This window comes from Gigantopelta aegis, chromosome 1 (genome assembly GCF_016097555.1).
Source record: "Gigantopelta aegis isolate Gae_Host chromosome 1, Gae_host_genome, whole genome shotgun sequence".
In the NCBI taxonomy this organism is placed as follows: domain Eukaryota; kingdom Metazoa; phylum Mollusca; class Gastropoda; order Neomphalida; family Peltospiridae; genus Gigantopelta; species Gigantopelta aegis.
The window spans coordinates 20,933,006-20,956,084 of NC_054699.1; the positions used below are offsets into that span (position 1 = coordinate 20,933,006).

The 23,079-nt window shown below is 37.5% G+C and overlaps 1 protein-coding gene across 1 annotated transcript in view; it reads right to left on the bottom strand.

The window, feature by feature from the left end:
• The window catches only part of LOC121371936, a 41,919-nt gene that overhangs the window by 3,959 nt on the left and 14,881 nt on the right, over positions 1-23,079 (bottom strand). The window contains exons 11-23 of the mRNA XM_041498176.1: positions 21,352-21,444; positions 18,987-19,100; positions 18,104-18,199; positions 13,831-14,027; positions 11,876-11,941; positions 11,079-11,172; positions 9,844-10,013; positions 8,387-8,439; positions 5,817-6,470; positions 4,529-4,712; positions 2,373-2,457; positions 935-1,013; positions 117-199 (exon numbers count right to left, since the gene is read on the bottom strand). Of these exons, the coding sequence (XP_041354110.1) occupies positions 117-199; positions 935-1,013; positions 2,373-2,457; positions 4,529-4,712; positions 5,817-6,470; positions 8,387-8,439; positions 9,844-10,013; positions 11,079-11,172; positions 11,876-11,941; positions 13,831-14,027; positions 18,104-18,199; positions 18,987-19,100; positions 21,352-21,444 (1,968 nt within the window). The remainder of the gene's footprint in view (positions 1-116; positions 200-934; positions 1,014-2,372; positions 2,458-4,528; positions 4,713-5,816; positions 6,471-8,386; positions 8,440-9,843; positions 10,014-11,078; positions 11,173-11,875; positions 11,942-13,830; positions 14,028-18,103; positions 18,200-18,986; positions 19,101-21,351; positions 21,445-23,079) is intronic.

Consider the following 23,079-nt stretch of genomic DNA (forward strand, 5'->3'; position numbering starts at 1 on the left):
AGTCATTCTCCAACTTCTTGAATTTAAAGTGGGTCACAGTGACCTAATTTTTTTTAACCAGACGTTCTCCAAGTTCTTAAATTTAAGGTGGGTCACAGTAACCTAATTTCTCTCACCAGTCGTTCGCGGAGTTCTTGAATCCTCTTCAGCTCACGATTCAGCAGTGCTGCCTGTGCCGTGTCATTCAGATCCAACTCACCTGACAAAATAAAATTAATTTTTTTTCAAATATATAAAAAATCATTTACCTGATACATAACTTGACAATTATTAGACATAAAATGCAGTCAGAGCTATTTCAGAATAGATATCTGGGCCCGTGCTTATAAAATTTGAGTCTGGACCAAAATGTTTTATGACATCACATGCATGTAACTTGTATGGCATTGACATGATGTTAAGAGTCTAGGTTTTATAAGCACAAGAGGTGGGATTTAGCCCAGTCGGTTGAGTGCTCACTTAAGGCACTGGTGTCGCAGGATTGACCCACCTCAGTGGATTCATTCGGCTGAATGGGTTTTTCCCGTTCCAACCAGTGCACCACAACTGAATAAAGGCCATGACATGTGCTTTCTGGTCTGTGGGGAAGTGCATAAGGAAAAATGTAGCAGGTTTTCTCCGATGACTACGAGTCATAATTACCAAACGTTTGACATCCAATAGCTGAAGACTAATAATCAATGTGCTCTAGCGGTGTCGTTAAACAAAACAAAGTTTAACTTTATAAGCACAAAGACTGATTTATCAACCATTAACCAGGTGTCAAAATACACTATTTTGCTATTCCAAACTATTTTTTTTGGAATGTAATAGTAAAATAAACCTTCCAGTATTCCACATGAAAGTTTAAAAAAAAATATATGCAGTTGCGAAAGGAATGAAATGTTTTTGTTAAATGACGCCTCGGTATATTTTAAAACTACAGCTATTTTACTTGTGGCTTCTTGAGATGACTCAAGTATTTCCGAACCTGCTGGAAGATTTTGTTCTGCAGCTGGGGGTCGATCGAGAAGCTGAAAAATACAAAACCAATGCCAACACTTAAAAAATATTCAGTTTACCCTTATGACTACTGGATACATTTTTTACAAAACCCATGTTGAGGGGCTGCTAATTTATAACTTTTACTCACATATTAAAATGTTTATAAATAAATAAAATAAGGTTTATATTTGAATCGGTAAGTATTATTTTCATTGGTTTTACTAATTTTTTAATGATATTTTAGATGAGTTAAAATTAGGCAAAAAATTTAAAGTCGCATTTACTTATGGGAACCGGCCTCGGTGGTGTCATAGTTAGGCCATTGGTCTACAGGCTGGTAGGTTCGGATCCCAGTTGAGGCATGGGATTTTTAACCCATATACCGACTCCAAACCCCGAGTGAATGCTCCGCAAGGCTCAATGGGTAGGTGTAAAGCACTTGCACCGACCAGTGATCCATAACTGGTTCAACAAAGGCCATGGTTTGTGCTATCCTGCCTGTGGTAAGCGCAAATAAAAGATCCCTTGCTGCCTGTTGTAAAAAAGTAGCCTATGTGGCGACAGCGGGTTTCCTCTAAAAAACAGTGTCAAAATGACCATATGTTTGACGTCCAATAGCCGATGATAAAATAAAAAATCAATGTGCTCTAGTGGTGTCATTAAATAAAACAATTTTTGTTTTACTTACGGGCATTTGTGGTCGGATGTCCATTATTTATGTCTATTATTCTCAATAACTATTTTTCTGACCAGATGTTTTGGTGAAAACGAACTACGATTCACATCCCAATATTTTGTGATTTTTTTTATTGGTAAAATACAGATTCTAACACTATATCAACTGCTGGCAATTTATGTTGGACTAATAATATATCTATATCTATATCTATATATATACTCACAGAAAAAAGTTCCTGTACACCAAATAAATTTATACAGAATTGCATTTACTTGAAATCTGGTCATGAAAGTTTCACAAAATGATAGCGTGACCATTTCCTTTGATATTCCAGAGGTGTCCTGTCAACTGCATGTGCTATTCAAATTACATCCATTAGGTAATGTAGAAAATGAATGTGCAAACAAAACGAGTTGTGCAAAACCAGATTTGCATTTTTGTGCTGGGCCGACAAAACTACAATTTTCCATTTTTTTCAGAGGCCTGTAAAATTAAATCATAATTTTTTTATTATTATCATTTTTTTTTTTTTTTTTAATCCAGGGCCCCGTTCCACGAATTGATCTTAGCACTAAGATCACCTTAGTGCATAAGGTAGCTATGCACTTAAGGTGATCTTAGGGCTAAGATCGCTTTGTGGAACGGGGCCCTGGTCCGGAAACCCATCCAAATACTCAGCAGCATCGGACGTGTTGCGACTAAGTCTTACCATTTTGATGTAGTGCTGCAGTTCTTCCTGGCGAGATTCGTGCTCCGCCACTCGCTGGGATATATCATTGTAGTCCTTGTCTAGTCTGTAAAGATGAAAGGAAGGTTTGTTAATAACATCACAGCACAATGATGAGTTTCCCTGGCCTCCCAGAGATCGAACCCTGGGGCAGACATGCTCGAAACCTCTGTGGTATATGAGCATGTTAAAAACTTACGGAACGGAACAATGTTGAGTCACCAGCTACTGGGTATCTTACATATGCTTATCTTTAAAGAAAGAAGAAACAGGGGTGAGATTTAACTCACCTAAGGTGCGTGGGTCAGAGGATCAAACCTCCACCGTGGACCCATTGTTTTTCTCCAAAGACTGTGGAATGTGCTGTCCTGTCTTTGGATAAGTGCATATAAAAAGATCCCTTGCTAAAAACTGGAAAAATGTAGCAGAGGTTTCCCCTGAAGTGTACATGTCAGAATCACCAATGTGTTCAAGTGGTGACGTTAAACAAAACAAACTTTTAATTTTGGAGAAAAAAAACCCTGCTGCCATCACAGCTTTTAATGGAAGAAAGGAATGTGTGTTATAAGGACTCCCTGTTTGCAAATATTTAAAGCCCACCACCAACCCAGCAAGCCCTGCCGTGTGTCTCCAGTAGAACAGAAGATACACTAAATGTTTACAAATCTTGTAGAGCCCACCACCAACCCAGCGAGCCCTGCCGTGTGTCTCCAGTAGAACAGAAGATACACTAAATGTTTACAAATCTAGTAGAGCCCACCACCAACCCAGCGAGCCCTGCCGTGTGTCTCCAGTAGAACAGAAGATACACTAAATGTTTACAAATCTTGTAGAGCCCACCACCAACCCAGCGAGCCCTGCCGTGTGTCTCCAGTAGAACAGAAGATACACTAAATGTTTACAAATCTTGTAGAGCCCACCACCAACCCAGCGAGCCCTGCCGTGTGTCTCCAGTAGAACAGAAGATACACTAAATGTTTACAAATCTTGTAGAGCCCACCACCAACCCAGCGAGCCCTGCCGTGTGTCTCCAGTAGAACAGAAGATACACTAAATGTTTACAAATCTTGTAGAGCCCACCACCAACCCAGCGAGCCCTACCGTGTGTCTCCAGTAGAACAGAAGATACACTAAATGTTTACAAATCTTGTAGAGCCCACCACCAACCCAGCGAGCCCTACCGTGTGTCTCCAGTAGAACAGAAGATACACTAAATGTTTACAAATCTTTAGAGCCCACCACCAACCCAGCGAGCCCTACCGTGTGTCTCCAGTAGAACAGAAGATACACTAAATGTTTACAAATCTTGTAGAGCCCACCACCAACCCAGCAAGCCCTGCCGTGTGTCTCCAGTAGAACAGAAGATACACTAAATGTTTACAAATCTTGTAGAGCCCACCACCAACCCAGCGAGCCCTACCGTGTGTCTCCAGTAGAACAGAAGATACACTAAATGTTTACAAATCTTTAGAGCCCACCACCAACCCAGCGAGCCCTGCCGTGTGTCTCCAGTAGAACAGAAGATACACTAAATGTTTACAAATCTTGTAGAGCCCACCACCAACCCAGCGAGCCCTGCCGTGTGTCTCCAGTAGAACAGAAGATACACTAAATGTTTACAAATCTTTAGAGCCCACCACCAACCCAGCGAGCCCTACCGTGTGTCTCCAGTAGAACAGAAGATACACTAAATGTTTACAAATCTTTAGAGCCCACCACCAACCCAGCGAGCCCTACCGTGTGTCTCCAGTAGAACAGAAGATACACTAAATGTTTACAAATCTTGTAGAGCCCACCACCAACCCAACGAGCCCCGCTGTGTGTCTCCAGTAGAACAGAAGATACACTAAATGTTTTACATGAAACCATGGAAAAGATCATTATTCAAGACTCTGATTCTGAGATATATGTTGACTGTGTCATTTCGAAGAATCAATGTAATTTGTACAAATCATTTTTACGAGCCATGCAGGCTTGTATGCTTTCCAAGCTAGTGAGTCCTATATGATTTTTGCAAACCTTGGGCTCCCGGACTCTCCTCAAAACTGCACACTGCACCTCGTGACAAATTTATACTATGGATATGCGGGATCTAACATATAGTTATACAATCTGTATGAGTTGCTACAAATACAGACCTCACTACATCAGCGACGTCTTCTCCACCATCGGTGACCAACACGTCGGCGTGATTCTCCACCTCCTGTGAGTGTCGGGTCTGTTTTACTGGCGGAGACATTCCGTGGCGGGACAGGTGGCGGGGGGAGTTCTGAGGGGAGTGATGTGCTGAGCTGTGGGGGGAGTTTGTGTACGGTGCAGCGTCTAGGACAAAACAAGAATTCCATGCAATAAAATGTCTTGTTTAACATAATCTGGTGTAAAAGAAAAGTTAAAAAAATAAAACAATAATTATGTGTAATAAAATATCTCACTTACTATAAACTGTTGTTAACAAAAAAAGAAGTAGTAAATAAAACAAGATTTCTGTGACATTAATATAAAACTGATGATAAAACAAAACAAAAACAATCCCCCCCCACCCAAGACGTCAGTGGAATAAAATGTCCCATTTAATATAAACTGGTGTAAAAAAAACAAAACAACAATTAATAAACAAAACAAGAATTCTGAAGAATAAAATGTTTCATTAGAACAAAAATTCTATGTAATAAAATGTCTCATTTAACTGATGTAAACAAAAACAAAATTAACATTAGTTGCCTGGCAGATTAGTGTAGTTAAAACTGCAATCGTCCTCAGCAATTTTCTACTCATCTGGGGTGAGCATTAGTTTTTATCCCTGAATAATAATCTTTAACCTTAAATAGTCAGACTAACCTCATAAAAAAAGCTGATGGGAAAATGGAAGGTGTGTGAGATGGATGATCACAAGACGTAAACACATGACATAGTTGGAGACACAAGGACTGGGATGTGGAGGTGGACAGCAATAAAAGTTAAAAAATTGGATGAACTGTCTTATCACAAGAAAATAATTTGTGATTTAAAATTTACGATTAATGTACTTCTTTATAAAAATTTAAATAAACAATTAAATTTAAAAATAATTTTATACAAATTTAATAATTTACACATTTTTTTAAAACATGCATTGATGTGAACATTTATAGATGCATCTCTAAACCAAGTTTCATTGATATAGGACTTATATGTGAGAAGTGGAGTTAAATGCAAAAACCTAAGAGCAGACGTTGTCGCATTTGCTGCAGTCATCATCGGAAAAGCAATAGCTTTATCTTGCCTTGTGACTTTATCAAGGCGAGAAGAAAACAAAAACAGATGGTAGACTATTGTTGATTTTCTTTAAAAATGTGGTGACCTATTATCTGTGGAGCTACTGCCCTCAATCCATATGTAGCACACCATACTTACTTAAGAATTAAATTTTTTTTTTTTGGTAATCACCTGTAGCATTTATTTCATCATGTTCGGGCTCCACCTGCCATCTTGGATCATCTTCTGCCGACTGATGTCGCACCCGATGCCTTCCTTTCTTTGGAGACGGTGGACAAGCACTAAATCCTGACTGACCACCACCTTTCACTGGTCGAGACTGCTGTTGGGGCGGTCTAATCATCACGGCTGGGTTGGGCATTGAGACCACGTTCTGAAAGGCTTGTCTCTCATTGGCTGTGCTTTGAAATGCTTGCCTTTCATTGGCTGTACTTTGAAATGATTGCCTCTCATTGGCTATATTTTGAAATGCTTGGCTCTCATTGGCCATGCTCTGAAATGCTTGCCTCTCATTGGCTGTGCTTTGAAATGCTTGCCTCTCATTGGCCATGCTCTGAAATACATGTCTCTCACTGGCTGGATTTTCGACTGATGCATTCGGATTGGCTAAACTCTTTGACATTTGATTGACAAGGTAACCGTGGATGCCCACTGGAAACTGTGCTGATGGGTTGGTAAAGAAGTGATCCATGAAGCTGGTTTGTTCTTGTACGTGCGAAGTGGATCTCGAATTCTCATACGTAGTGCGGATTGGCAATGGAGGTGGGGAGTCGGACAAAACCTCCGACACAAAAGATGCATCTGGATCCTGAGAAACTACAAATCCTGGAGAAAAGAATACACAATAAACTACAAATCTATATGTCATAAAATGACGAACATTACTATCACTATCTTTGCTTACGAAATGACAAACATTACATATAACTATCACTATCAATTCTTATGAAATAACATACATTACATGTGTTTATAACTATAACTTCCTATGCTTCATGAAATGACAAACATTACATGCTTATAACTATAACTTTCTAACTTTCATGAAATTACAAACATTACATTTACATCCGTGCCTTTCATTAATTTGGATGCAGCTACTCGGCAAATATTCATTACTCCAAAGCAATTCATCAAGTTAGGCATAAACCATGGCTCTTAAATTTTAAATAATTAATCTGACAGATCAGTTACATCTGACAAAACAGCACATTTTTGTGACTTTCTATATTTTATGAAATGACTAAGAGCATATTTACGACTTTATATTTCATAAAATGACACCACATATTAAATTTTTATAACTGAAGCTTTCTATAGGGTGTATACTACCAAATCAAATCCCATAGATGACAATAGTAACGCATGTCGCTAAAACTCCTACCCGCAGCGTATCAATCACTTCTCTATCTAAAGTTCGGTGCACCTGGAACTTTGACCCAGCCGGAAGTTATTTGGTTTAGTACTACCTATATGCTTTATAAAAAAGCAGCAAATAGTCTTAAAGCTAGTACTGGGAAATTAACCATTAAGTTTTCAAGACCACTTTGCCAGTTTACAAAACACAAAATGTGTGCTGGGTAGCTACATGTATGTTAATAAATTTTAAATAATGATTCTGTCAGGCAAATTAAACGTGTGTGCAATAGCTTACCTATACCTTCATTGAGGAGAAGTGCTAATACTTTATTTCTATTGTATTTAGCCTTTCTGTGATAAAATATTTTTATTTCACCTTTTTTATGTCGTCTAAATGTTTTATGTCTTTTTATGTCTAATGTCTTCTTATGTCTTATATCTTCTTATGTCTAATGTCTTTTTATGTCTAATGTCTTCATGTCTTATATCTTCTTATGTCTAATGTCTTTTGATGTGTAATGTCTTCTTATGTCTTATATCTTATCTCCATATAACCGAAAATAAAATGTGTTGAGTGTGTCATTAAATAAAACATTTCCTTATGTCTAATGTCTTTTTATGTCTAATGTCTTCATGTCTTATATCTTCTTATGTGTAATGTCTTTTTATGTGTAATGTCTTTTTATGTGTAATGTCTTCTTGTATCTTCTTATGTCTAATGTCTTTTTATCTAATGACTTCTTATATCTTCTTATGTCTAATGTCTTCTTATGTCTAATGTCTTTTTATGTTTAATGTCTTATATCTTCTTATGTCTAATGTCTTTTTATCTAATGACTTCTTATATCTTCTTATGTCTAATGTCTTCTTATGTCTAATGTCTTTTTATGTTTAATGTCTTATATCTTCTTATGTCTAATGTCTTTTTATCTAATGTCTTTTTATGTGTAATGTCTTCTTGTATCTTCTTATGTCTAATGTCTTTTTATCTAATGTCTTCTTCTATCTTATATCTTCTTATGTCTAATGTCTTCTTATGTCTAATGTCTTTTTATGTTTAATGTCTTCATGTCTTATATCTTCTTATGTCTAATGTCTTTTTATCTAATGTCTTTTTATGTCTAATGTCTTCATGTCTTATATCTTCTTATGTCTAATGTCTTTTTATATCTAATGTCTTTTTATGTGTAATGTCTTCTTATATATTATAGCTTTTTATGTCTAATGTCTTTTTATCTAATGTTTTCTTATGTCTTATATCTTCTTATGTCTAATGTCCTTTTATGTCTAATGTCTTCTTATATTTTATGTTTTCTTTTATGACTTCTTATGTCTAATGTCTTCCAATGCTACAGTGATAAGGTGAAAGAGAGTTATCTCACCCTGGCTGTCTGACTGTATCACATCCGGACCGTCAGTCTCTCCTAGATGCAGGCTGTGGAAACAAAAGAATAATGTAAAATGATTTATTAATCATCGGCTATTGGATGTCAAACATTTGGTAATTTTGACATAGTCATAGAGAGGAAACCCGCTAAATTTTTCCATTGGTAGCAAGGGATCTTTTATATGCACCCTCTTACAGACAGAATACCACATATCACGGCCTTTGATATACCAGTCATTGTGTACTGACTGGAACGAGAAATAACCCAGTGGGTCAGCCATAGGGATCGATCCCAAACTGATTGTGCATCAAGCGAGCACTATATCATTGGACTACGTCCCACCCCATTATCAATACATCCTGCAAATCAAGAAATTAATGAGATCAAGTTATTAATATGGAAAAAACAGAAACGTATATCAGTACAACAATTACTTCATTTGTAAACATTATCATAACCATAAAAAAAATATATTAAAATTAAAGCATTATTCTAGATGCCAAAAGTAATGTGATGTCTCGATTCAGCAAAAATTATAAATGTTTTTTGTTAAAGGGACATACTCTAGTTTTTAAACACCAAGGCATATGTTTTTACTATTAGAGCCGTTTTTGATAACTAAAATCATACTTTACTTAAGATTTTATTGTTTAGATTACCCATTTCCATACATTCAAATTGTTTTTTGTCATCCTGGTGTTTTTAATATCACAAAATGCATTTCTCATACTTTTAAAAACGCACGTGCTTCTGAGAAGTAACATTTATGGAGTTGAGTTTTAGTCTATTTTTAGAAGGTATTTCACCATTTCAAAGTCAGAGACTCATGTTTCAATCATTTGTAACTTTATCCAAATGTGTAGATTGTTTGTAGATTAACTAAACTTAATTTGCATTTTCATGGGCTGAAACTAGGGTGTGTCCCTTTAATAACTTCAGTGTGGCTTGACATAAAAGAAGCAACAAAAATGTCAAAACTATTTTATGTGCAATTTGTAAAAACATTGGTCAAGATAGATATAAAATATAAATATTCTCCCATACTAAAGAAATGATTATTTCTCAATTTATTTTATCCCACATACTTACAAAATAGTTCTCCAGCTAGCAGAGACATATTAACAAAAAAATAATCAAAGAGAGTTTAGTAGAATAAAGTAGTAAAAAGAATGGAATTTTGAGCTCTATTGGATGTCAACATTTGGTAATTTTGACAGTCTTAGAAACCCACTACATTTTTTTCCATTAGCAGCAAGGGATCTTAAATATGCACTTTCCCACAGACAAGACAGCACATACCATGATCTTTGAAACACCAGTTGTGGGGCACTGGTTGAGATGGGGGGGAAAAAACCCAGTGAGAGAATGAGTCCGCTGAGGGGATTTGATTCTGTGACCAAAGCACCTTAGGCGATCCACTCTTTTAATAAAATGCCATGAAAAGTCTCTACCTTTGTAAATATCTCTCCATTTCGTTCACAGACCGCAGGCTGTGTTCTGGCTGTGTGTTCCGCTTTGTATCAGCTGTATGTAAGAGTGACCTCCCTTCTTTTGGACTGCTCGTCTTCGGTTCCGGGGCTCCAAAGATGCCGAGGTTCATCTGCGCTGCAATCTGCGATCCCTGAAAAGGAAAGCAAAGTTTGTTCAAATGACATCCTATCACATTTTTTAATCAAAGGCCATTAGGTATGTCTAAATACACTTGAAAACAGGCCTCTAAAAATTACGAGAACGATTCTTTAGTTCACAGTTTGCTCACACAATTGTTCATAACAGGGCCATACCATCCGGGGGGCAGGAAGCAGTTGCCCTCCTGAGAATCTCACTTTTTTATACTTTTTTCACTCCAGAAAATAGCGTACACATCTCAGGGTTTAATTTGTAGAGTGTTTCATTTGTTTATAAAAAGTAGTGCCCCCTCCCTAGGATTTTGATTAGGGTACGGCCCTGCATAATCCATTTTTCTTTGAGCATTAAATTTATGACATCATTTACATGGCATATCAAAGGCCGTGGTATGTGCTATCCTGTCTATGGATGATGCATATAAAAGATCCCTTGCTGCCAATCAAAAAGAGTAGCCCATGAAGTGGCAACAGCGGGATCCTCCCTCAATATCTGTGTGGTCCTTTCATTTACATGGTCATGATGGATTACACAAAAATTAAACATGTTACCTGAATTTGTAACCCATAAATGGTTGGTGCCAACCGTTGAAATTCTTAGAGGTACGTACAACCCCCGAAATTCAGAACATTGCGATGGCAATTTGGTACAGAAATAATAACAAAGTAAATGCCTGATAACGATAACTAACCATTATCAGGAAAATAGAAGGAATATTTAGTAAATACCCAAGCATATTTTTAAATCAATGCTATCAGGAAAAAAAGAAATGGAATGTTTATCAGGGCTGTAGCTAGTGGGGGAGGGGCAAGAGCAAGGGCAAGAAAAATTATAAAACTTAAAGAAAATTCTGTTCTTAATCGTTTAAGGAGTTTTAGACTATTAACTACTCAAATGCCCCAAGCTTTGTTTGTTAGGCACATTAACATATGTGACAAAGAATGATTTTTTTTTTTTACATGTGTTGAACTGGTTGTTATTTTTAATTAGTGGTAAAGTATTTTTCACAGTGACAGGATGGGACATGCCGGATGGTATATAATAAATAATGACATCTTACCTGTGAGTTTCTCTGAGGTGTGCTAACAAGCAGAGAAACTGCTTCATTCCACTGTGACTGCATCATGTACTGCAACTTAGACAAAACCTCCATTCTTCAGGCAGCAAAAAAAAAAAGAAGAAAGATACTAAAATAAATATTACCAGGGTAGAGATACCCATTTAAAAATGAAAGCTGAAATAATCTTTAAAAAGCTAAAAACTCTAAACTAAATGTAAATAAAGGTAATTTTTCAGCTTTTCCCCCCAAATCGGATTACACAAAAAAAAGAAGCTGAACTGAGATAAAAAGCTAAAAAAAAAAAAAAAAATCACATCCGGTATGACAATTAAAAAGAAATCATGACAGTTATAAAGTCTCGGAGGTTCGAAATATTTTTTAAATTTCCGATCACATTATTACGTACTTGACATGCATATTTTCCTACTTGCATATTCATTTTAAAAATAAGCAAATCAGTTGTGTTTTCTTATATTTGCTAAAAGCACAACTAAACTGTGCTTTAAACTAAGTTCAGCTCTTCCAAAACAAATTTTGAACATATCTGGTATCGAGACATTGGCTGTTGGGATGTTCGAACCAGACTACTATCCTTAGGGGAATATGCATTTGTTTTGAGGACAGGTGAAGTTGAAAAGAAACATATCACTTGCCACCAGACATATGAATTTAATTAAGTTACTTGTCCTACCACAATTCCACTTGCCTGGGTCTTTTGTAGCATGGTGAAAAAAGAGCTCTGTTAAACTATGGCCCTGATCCGCTGTATGTCAAACTTACAGGATCAGTGTTCTTACCTCTGTGACTCCAACTTCTGTTTGGCATGTTTCAAAGCTGTATTTTCATTCCTGTATTCCTTCAGTCTATATGGAGAAATAAAAAACAAAAACAACTTAGATTGTTTTCTCTTTTCATGAATACTTAACCAATGCCCATATTTTTAAATCTATCTTAGTGCTATGATAGCGTAAAACCATTGTGAGCTATGACGTGTTTCCAAATGACATCATAGTCTACAATGTTATTACGATATCATAGTGCTAAGATAGGGCTTCTAGAATTTTTACAAAATCTACTAGCTATGGGATCAATGATTATTTTTTTTTACTAGCCACAATTAAAAATTCACTAGCCCAACTTTACTTTTAAGTTAATACAATTTTACTGAAAGTAACAATCAGATCATTATGTCACCTAAAGAGGGAGATAGACCTTAAAAACACTAAGATTGGGGTTTGGGGGGGGGGGGGGGAAGATATTCAAATTTACAAAATAGCCTTAAATGCAGTATTTGACGACTTTGTTTTCACTAGCCATTGGGCATGGAGATAGTTATTTACTAGCCCAAAACTGAATATCACTAGCCATGGGAGTGGGGCTACCATAATCTAGAAGCCCTGGCTAAGATAGCTTTGAAAATATGTGACCTGACCTTTAACCAATGACATTTTTCCACCATTAAATAATAATTAAAAAAAAATATTGGGTTAGAGAAGAGTTTTGTTTTAGCTATTTTTTTTCTGAAATATTAACTTTTTCCGAGAATATAGCAACAACAACCATAATTTTCACATTTAACATCTCAGACAAGTGCTCTGCCACAACACAACATCCTGTTCTCAGTGACATCATTCCTGCTTGGGGGTGGGATGTAGGTGGTTGGTAAAGCATTTGCCGTATGTGTGGCTATCTAGGATCAATTCCCGTGGATGGACCCATTGGGCTATTTCTTATTACAGCTAGTGTTTCAAAACTGGTGTATCAAATACTGTGATATGCAGTATCCAGCATGTGAAATGGTGCTTATAAAAGATCCCTTCCTGCTAATCAGAAAAAGGTAGCACATGAAGTGGCAACAGCAGGTTTCTTCTCTAATTATCTGTGTAATCCCTAACCATATGTCTGACATCATATAACTGTAGTTAAAATGTGTTGAATGCTTTGTTAAATAAAACCTTTCTTTCTTTCTCTCATTCCAACTGTAAACTCAGTGCTGGGCAGGACGTAGAGTGGACTATTTTTCATTCCTGTCAGTGCATAACGACTGATATATAACAGGACATGGTATGTGCTATCCTGTCTGTGGACTAGTGCATTTAAAACATACTGTGCTACTAATGGAAAAATGTAAAGTGTTTTCTATCTAAGACTATATGTCAGAATTACAAAATGCTTAACATCCAATAGCTGATAATTAACAAATCAATGTGCTCTAGTGATGTCGTTAAACAAAACAAACTGTAACTTTCCTCTCTAGTCTAAGACTATATGTCAGATTTACCAAATACTTAACACCCAATAGCTGATAATTAACAAATCAATGCCTGCCTCTGAAAATTACGAGAGTGATAGTTTCGTTCGCGCGTCGATCGCGTAACTATAGTTTTGCGTAACCCATTTATCGTTCGCACATTGAATTTATGACATCATTTACATGGTCATGACGGGTTACATAAAAACAAAACAGGTTACCTGAATTTGTGTTTGTGTAATCCTTAAATGGTTCACGCAAATTTTCAATTCACAGAGGCCTGCAATGTGCTCTAGTGGTGTCGTTAAACAAGACAAACTTCAACTAAAACTGGCTAGGGATTTTCGAAGCCATCTTAGCCTACAGAATCGTAAAATTACTGTAGATAGTGACGTCACTACAGCACATGCCATAGTGACATCATAGCTTACGATGGTTTTACGATAGGGTAAGATTTCTTTGGATATATGGGCCCTGAACGCCAGTGATCATGTGACCGACCTCTCCTCGTAGTTCTGAATCTGCTGTCGATAGTCATCGTCCTTCTTCCGGGCATCCTCGCTGAACAGCTGCATGTGTTCTTCGAGGTCGGCCTGGTGGCGCTGGTGGATCTCCTTGACCTGCTGGCGGTGTTTGTCCTGCAGCTCACTGGTCAGTTCATCCATCTTCTCCTGGACCTGCGCCACCTGCTCGGCTATCTACACAACACACAAACAGAAACATTCATATTACAGTATTTCATTTTAACTTATTTTCGTGCTTATATCCAATTAAGGTTAAAGCACACTGTCTTGTGCGCACACCTCAACTATCTGAGATGTCTGTCCAGGACAGTTCGTTAGTCATTAGTGAGAGAGAAGAGGGTGTAGTGTTCTTAACCTACCCACTGAGTCACTGAAACTCGCTCTGGGTGGGAGTCGGTACCATGCTGCGAACCCAGTACTTACCAGCTTTATGTCCGATGGTTTAACCACGACACCACAGTATATTTTATGGCCATATTTAAGGGGAAAAACCCCCACTAAGCATTCTGTTCCATACCAGGTCCAATAAATTTTTGTATCTCTTAAGTTCCAAGGGCCATACCTTTGTTAAAAATGGTTCATTCCTAATAAAAGTCAAACTTAATCTGTAACTATATCATAAAGCACCACTTGCTCTGCTATCTACAGAACACACAAACATTAAAATTCATATCACAGTATATTTAATGGCCCCATTTTACGAAGCGACCGTAGCGCTAAGATCAACACAGGTGCATACGATAGTTATGCAGTTAAGGTGATCTTAGCGCTACGGTCGCTGTGTAAAACGGGGACCAGACATTCTGTCCCATACCAGGTCCAACAAATTGGAGAAAACTTGGGAGTGTTTTCTCTTTTAAGAATACTTCATCTGACCTCAAACAAATGAAAATTTCCGTATCTCTTAAGTTCAAGGGCCATAACTCTGTTACAAATGGTCAATCGTCATGAGAGTCAAACTTGATCTGTAACTATATTATAAAGCACCACATGCTCTACAGAACACAAAAACCAAAAATTCCATTGCAGTATATTTTATGGCCAGCTTTAAGGAAAATCCCCCAAGCATTTTGAGAGTACTGCTAAAACAATACAAGTCCCCTACCAAGACCAACCTATTTTCGTATCTTCTAAATTGGGCCAATCCACATGAAAATCAAACTTGCCATAGAGATTACTTCAGCCTCGGTGGTGTTGTGGTTAAGCCATCGGACATAAGGCTGGTAGGCACTGGGTTCGCAGCCTGGTACAGGCTCCCACCCAGAGTGAGTTTCAACGACTCAATGGGTAGGTGTAAGGCCACTACACCACCTTCTCTCTCACTAACCACTAACCCACTGTCCTGGATACAGATACCAGACAGATGAGGTGTGCCCATGACAGAGTGCTTGAACTGTAGTTGGATAATAGCACACAAATAAGTTGAAATAAAATACTGAAATGAGGTTACACCTACTGAATGGCAGCAAGGCATCTTTTATATAGACTTTTCCACAGTCGGGGCAACACAAACTATTGCTTTTAATATACCACATTAAGAACATTGGTTGGAATGGGAGGGGGGAGGGGGAGGGAATTGGTGCATCGAGGAGTTGCCAATGCAATGTTAAATGTACATTTTTAAACAGCAGTCTGGGTTTTTTTCCCCATTAGTATATATATATACAGTCAAACTTCAGTATCTCAATGTTGAAGGGACCGAACCACCAAGCTCGAGATATCCGTGGCTCGAGATAAACATAATAGTTGATGATACAAATTATGCCAAACATGTGTTTGCAAACTTAACAACAGTCAACAATATAGTCAGGGGCGATTCGAATATGAACTGTTTTGTCTATATTTTCTCTGGACATTTTTGTGAATAGCCTGATATTGCATTGTTCGTTCGAACCCCCCCCTCCCCCCATCCCCAGTCTAAGTCCATGAGTATACCAAAGATACTAATATACAAACATCAAACAATCACTTTGCCAAGCTTGTAGACAATACTAGCTAGCCAAGTTCAATATTCTGTCAAATAATGTCGAATAGGAATATAAATCCGAACATCAGAGGTAATCAGTTTCACGGTTATTACCGGATTGTGTTGGACGAGAGTCGCAAACGTTATTCGTTTATATGTTTAACAATAGCTAACACATTAAAACAAAATAAAACTAAAACAATGTTATTTGGTACATCATCATCGTCATCATCAGGTGTTGTGTTTCTTGCACTGATTATTGTGTCAATAATGCTTTCATCGGTCGCGGTCTCACACATGTCCAAATAGTCGTCCAAGCTGGTGTAAGTGGCAATTGGTACATACAGTCTGCTTAATGGAATGTCGTCGTCCGAGTCATTTTCACTGTCTGGTTCTGGCTGGCCATCAGGTTTTGCAAACTCTGCGTGTCGGAAACAGTTCTTAATTGTGGTCGGCGTTAGATTTCTCCATGCCTGATTGACCATGCGTAAAGCATCGAGCACACTTATCTTCAGGTCTTGTTTTTCATCATAGGCTTTCAGTTGATGCATAATTACCAGCTTGCGGTAATGAACTTTGAGGTTGTGAATAACACCTTGATCCATCAGCTGTTTATTAATGCTAAACTTTGCACTGCTTTTATGTTACATGTGCCGATTAATTTATCTTTAGTAGGTAAGTAAACACTACATGAATTGCAGCGGCATGTTAAAACAGTTGTTGGCAATACCTGTATGACACTTCATTACCTGTTTTATTGTCCGCACCGTTAGTAACTTAATTAAGTTTTTATAGTCCTGATACTCCCCGCAACTTGAAAGTCCACATGGAGGCCATACTTGATTGGTTGATTAGGCATATCTAGCTGTCACATTATTTTCATCATATGGAGATGAATTACTTTGTTAAATGAAAACAACATTGGAACAGCGGGATGCAGATGATTTGTACTCTGGACTTTTCGTCAGCTAAAAATTCGTCCACTGTTGAACTCGAGACGATTCGTCCACAACCAAAAATTGTTCTTGGACAATTCGTCCACTATAATTTTTTTCTATTAGTTATTTACCGTATATTTCGTCCACGGACTAAATAAATGTATGGACACTTTTTCATTTTAGTGGAATATCGACACAGAGAATTGTCAGAGAAGTGCAGATTGTAACCTAACCTAACAGCTTTGCCATGCCTATATCTCTGACATTGCCAGTGGCTTTGCCCACAGCAGAAGGGGGGTTACCAAGTATGATGGGGACAATTTGATAGACATAGTCTATTATAGTTATAATATTGTAATTATAATAGGGTATGGTATTTTTCACATAAAAGACGAAATTTTCATCCGATGCGCATTGACTATTATCTTCCAACACAAACTTCCCAGTAGAAACAACAAAAATCATGTTGACGAAATGAGTAGGCCTACAGTAATACAGCAATCGCAATGTAGAAATGGTATTTTAGCAAGAGTTGTTACTAACTTTGAATAACAACATATCAATAAAGTACTATAATGGACACAGACAGACAATAACAAGTTGATAGTGAAACTAAAATTTAGTTTGTTTCATATAGGCCTACTAGTTCTAGTAATTTACCACAAAACGAAAATAATTAACCATTGCAATGGCTAAGAAATAACATTTTAGATTTATTGGTCTAAATGTTGTAATCGAGTGGACGAATTGTCCGAGGTGGGTGGACGAATTGTACATGGATGAATTGTACGGTGGACGAATCCTCTGTGGACAAAAAATCTAGAGGACGAACCGTCAGGAAAGTGGAACAGCTATCGTTACTAAAAACAATATTATTAGTTTGTAACAGGTTTGGATCCGGGGGTTGGGGGTGGGGTGAGGGGTGGGGGTGGGGGAAAGGAGTACTGAGGAGTTTGCCTTCAAACTGGCATCTCCCTTCCATAAACACCTGGACCCACTCCAGTTTAATGCAATGTATACAGTGCTCTTTTTTACTTGGGAGGAATTTATGGAAGAACAAAAATGGCAAATAAAAGCGAGAGTCGAAGCAGGTAATTTGTGTTATACTTCGAGGAAAAAACCAACAAAGTGTACCTAGGGACACAAAAATGTGCGCGACATAAGCCTGGTACTCGAGGTTAGCGTGCTCGAGATAACAGTGCTCGATTTGGTAACATTACATAGGGAAAATGCCGGGACTGGCAATGGATCTTGAGATATGTTGGGTACTCGAGGTTACCGAGGTCGAGATACTGACGTTTGACTGTATGTATATATATATATGTGTGTGTGTGTGTGTGAGTTACCTCTTTCTCCATCTGTGAATGTAGGTCGGCTTCCAGTTTCCTCTGTGCTGTTTCATACTTGGCTTCAATGATTGCTATCTCTACCTTGATGCTCTCCTACTCAACAAAAAAACAAATAGAAAGACTTTATTTTCCGAAGCTCTGATAGGCCTCCCTCTGACTCCCCATCATTTAACTCATTATTTTCACAAACAAAATGATAGCTTTAATAAACGTGTAAGTTTTCACTATAAATGCTTATCACCATTTATAATACAATGCACAAACCAGGATCCCGTTTCACGAAGCAATTTTAGCACTAAGATCACCTTAAGTGCACAACTACCATATGCACTTAAGGTGACATTAGCAGTCAGGGGTTCTAGAATGTTTTAAAATGCATTTGCCATAGGGCCAGTGGATTTGAAAATTCACTGGCCATGGTAAAAAATTCACTTGCCCAATTTTAACTGTTGATAAAAAACCAAAAAAAAACCAAACCCAGTAAATTAAAATAATTAACTTTTTAATGTACATTTTTCATACTGAGATCATTCTTAATCACTTTGTCAATTTACACAATAGATAGGCTCACTGGGCATACTTTATGGTTTGTTTAGAAAAATATGCAAATAATTTTACCTAGTAAAATTTAAAAATAATTGTTTCCACTAAAACCACCTAAGTTATAAAAAATAATCCATGCAAATCAAATGAAGGAATCGTGTTTTGTAAAAAGAAATAAAACAAATATGTCACTGACAATATGCTGTCCAATACAAAAAGTAAACATTATTTAATGTATACTATTCAACCCAAAAGGGCATTTATGTATAGCACACATTACAAATCACATTTGTTATGTTTTCTACATCTTGTCTGTATAGTAAGTTCTATAGATCACCTTTTCTCTTTCCAGCGCGTCAATATCCATCTCCAGTTTCTTGTTCTGTGTCTGTGTTTCACGTAATCTTTCTTCCATGTCCGCTGCCAAAGACTGATACTCATCACTTCGAGACTTTAATCAAAACACAGAGACATTTAGGTTATCAACAGTGTATTCTCTAAACACTAAATTAAATCTAGTTGGGGAAATCATGACAGTTTTGCATGCCATCTTGTTAACATTTGTGAGAAATAGATTGAAGTTACTACTTAATATTTCTCTGAAATTCAGTTAAGGGTACTGACCTCGATGGTGTCGTGGTTAGGCCATCAGTCTACAGGCTGGTAGGTACTGGGTTCGGATCCGAGTCAAGGCATGGGATTTTTAATCCAGATATCGACTCCAAACCTTGAGTGAGTGCTCCGCAAGGCTCCATGGGTAGGTGTAAACCACTTGCACCGACCAGTGATACATAAATGGTTCAACAAAGGCCATGGTTTGTGCTATCCTGCCTGTGGGAAGCACAAATAAAAGATCCCTTGCTGCCTGTCGTAAAAGAGTAGCCTATGTGGCGACAGCGGGTTTCTTCTAAAAAAACAGTGTCAGAATGACCATATGTTTGATGTCCTATAGCCGGAGATAAGATAAAAAATCAAAGTGCTCTGGTGGCATCGTTAAATAAAACAAACTTTACTTTCAGTTAAGGGCTGTCCCAACTAGCATTTTGAGAGTACTGCTATAGTAAAGTTTTTTTTGTTTTGTTTAACGATATCGCTAGAGCACATTGAATTATTAAACATCGGCTACTGGATGTCTAAACATATCCCAATTCAAGGCCCAATAAATTTGTGTATCTCTTAAGTTCAAGGGTCATAACTCTATCAAACTTGACCTGTAACTGCTATACACAAAATATCAACCCCATATCTTGAAGGGACAGACCCTAGTTTCAACCTGTGAAAATTAACACTAAGTTTAGTTAATCTACAAACCTGTAACACATTTGGGTAAAGTTACAATTGAGTGAAACATGTGTCTGTGACTTTGAAATGGTGAAATACTCTCTAAGGATAGACTAAAACTTGACTCCATAACTGTTACTTCTCAGACGCACATGTGTTTTTAAAAATAACAGAAATGCATTTTGTGATATTAAAAACATCAGGATGACCAAAACCATTTCGAATGTATGGAAACTGATAATCTAAAAAATAAAATTTAAATAAAGTATGATTTAAGTTATAAAAATGGTTATAATAGTCAAAAATATGCATTAGTGTTTAAAAACTAGGTTATGTCCCTTTGAAGCATTGCGAAAACAATTTCTCCAAAAGACAATATGTGGGACAGACAAAGAGGAAGACAGGACAGAAGCATGGAAAAAGAAGAAGAAAGAAATGTTTCATTTAACGACGTACTACCCTGTCTGTGGGATGGTGCATATAAAAGATCCCTTGCTGCTAATTGAAAAAAGTAGCTCGTGAAGTAGCAACCATGGGTTTCCTCTCTCAATATCTGTGTGGTGCTTCCTTCCTGGTAGATCTGGCAAGGAACATTTTGCTTTCAAAATCTTGATTAGCGATATTTCTAGTCAATTAAAAATTGATTAGCAACTACTGTTTAATGTTTTATAATGGTGTAGCGATCTCTAAAACTTGTGTAGCGAATCATGACACAATAGAGAACAAAATGTTCCCTGCCTGTAAAATGAAAAGTTGACAGATGCCGGATGCTGCACCATTTCATAAGCTCCCATGGACCTTCGGGCCAGGTGAGCTAATAACATTGCATAAATTTAGAGACAATTTTTTTTTTTATCGAAACCTTTACAGGGTCTTAACAAATCGGAGGTTTATTGTAGCCCTCGAAATTCAAATCATCTTGTGACGACAACTTTATTATAAATAATAAAGTAAATATCCAATAGTGATAACAATGCTGTTATAGATAAATTCTGCCACATGTTTTTGCGGTGGCACTGTTGATTGCTTTTAGGAATTTCAAGAGCTGCTACTGTGACTTTTTCATCAAAGAACGACAGTAATAGTTTTACGGTGGCACTAAAATCAAGAATTTCTAAAATAATCTGGATGTAAAAAAAAGAAAAAAAGAAATGTTTTATTTAACAATGCACTCAACACATTTTATTTACGGTTATATGTCGTCAGACATATGGTTAAGGAACACACAGATATTGAGAGAGGAAACCCACGGTTGCTACTTCACGAGCTACTTTTTTCAATTAGCAGCAAGGGATCTTTTATATGCACCATCCCACAGACAGGGTAGTACATACCACGGCCTTTGATATACCAATTGTGGCGCACTGTCTGGATCGTAATCTGGATATTTTCATATCCGACAGTTACTGTCTTCCAATTACCTTCTCCATCTGTATAACCTTGAGGTTGGCTTCCTTCACGTCGTCTATGGTCGACAGGAGATCCTGCTCTCGCTTGTACCATTCATCCTGCTCCTGAAATACAGAAAGTAAACTAACATTAAAAACAGGAGAAAATTGTATATAATTGCAAAAATAATAAATTGGCTTCACTGTTAAAACTTAGAGGGGCTGGATGTAGCCCAGTGGTAAAGCAGGCCTTCTAGAATTTTATAAAAATCCACTAGTGGGACATTCAAGCATGTGGTTATTATATGGTGTCAGAAGTGGGACATTCAAGCATGTGGTTATTATATGGTGTCAGAAGTGGGACATTCAAGCATGTGGTTATGATGTCAGAAGTGGGACATTCAAGCATATGGTTATGATGTCAGAAATGGGACATTCAAGCATGTGGTTATGTCAGAAGTGGGACATTCAAGCATATGGTTATGATGTCAGAAGTGGGACATTCAAGCATGTGGTTATGATGTCAGAAGTGGGACATTCAAGCATGTGGTTATTATATGGTGTCAGAAGTGGGACATTCAAGCATGTGGTTATTATATGGTGTCAGAAGTGGGACATTCAAGCATGTGGTTATTATATGGTGTCAGCAGTGGGACATTCAAGCATATGGTTATGATGTCAGAAGTGGGACATTCAAGCATATGGTTATGATGTCAGAAGTGGGACATTCAAGCATGTGGTTATGTCAGAAGTGGGACATTCAAGCATATGGTTATGATGTCAGAAGTGGGACATTCAAGCATGTGGTTATGTCAGAAGTGGGACATTCAAGCATGTGGTTATTATATGGTGTCAGAAGTGGGACATTCAAGCATGTGAAGTGGGACATTCAAGCATGTGGTTATTATATGGTGTCAGAAGTGGGACATTCAAGCATGTTATTATATGGTGTCAGAAGTGGGACATTCAAGCATGTGGTTATTATATGGTGTCAGAAGTGGGACATTCAAGCATGTGGTTATGATGTCAGAAGTGGGACATTCAAGCATGTGGTTATGATGTCAGAAGTGGGACATTCAAGCATGTGGTTATGATGTCAGAAGTGGGACATTCAAGCATGTGGTTATGATGTCAGAAGTGGGACATTCAAGCATGTGGTTATTATATGGTGTCAGAAGTGGGACATTCAAGCATATGGTTATTATGTCAGAAGTGGGACATTCAAGCATGTGGTTATGATGTCAGAAGTGGGACATTCAAGCATAGTGGGACATTCAAGCATGTCAGAAGTGGGACATTCAAGCATATAGTTATGGTGTCAGAAGTGGGACATTCAAGCATGTGGTTATTATATGGTGTCAGAAGTGGGACATTCAAGCATGTGGTTATTATATGGTGTCAGAAGTGGGACATTCAAGCATGTGAAGTGGGACATTCAAGCATATGGTTATGATGTCAGAAGTGGGACATTCAAGCATGTGAAGTGGGACATTCAAGCATATAGTTATTATATGGTGTCAGAAGTGGGACATTCAAGCATGTGGTTATTATATGGTGTCAGAAGTGGGACATTCAAGCATGTGGTTATTATATGGTGTCAGAAGTGGGACATTCAAGCATGTGGTTATTATATGGTGTCAGAAGTGGGACATTCAAGCATGTGGTTATGAGAAGTGGGACATTCAAGCATGTGGTTATGTCAGAAGTGGGACATTCAAGCATATGGTTATGATGTCAGAAGTGGGACATTCAAGCATGTGG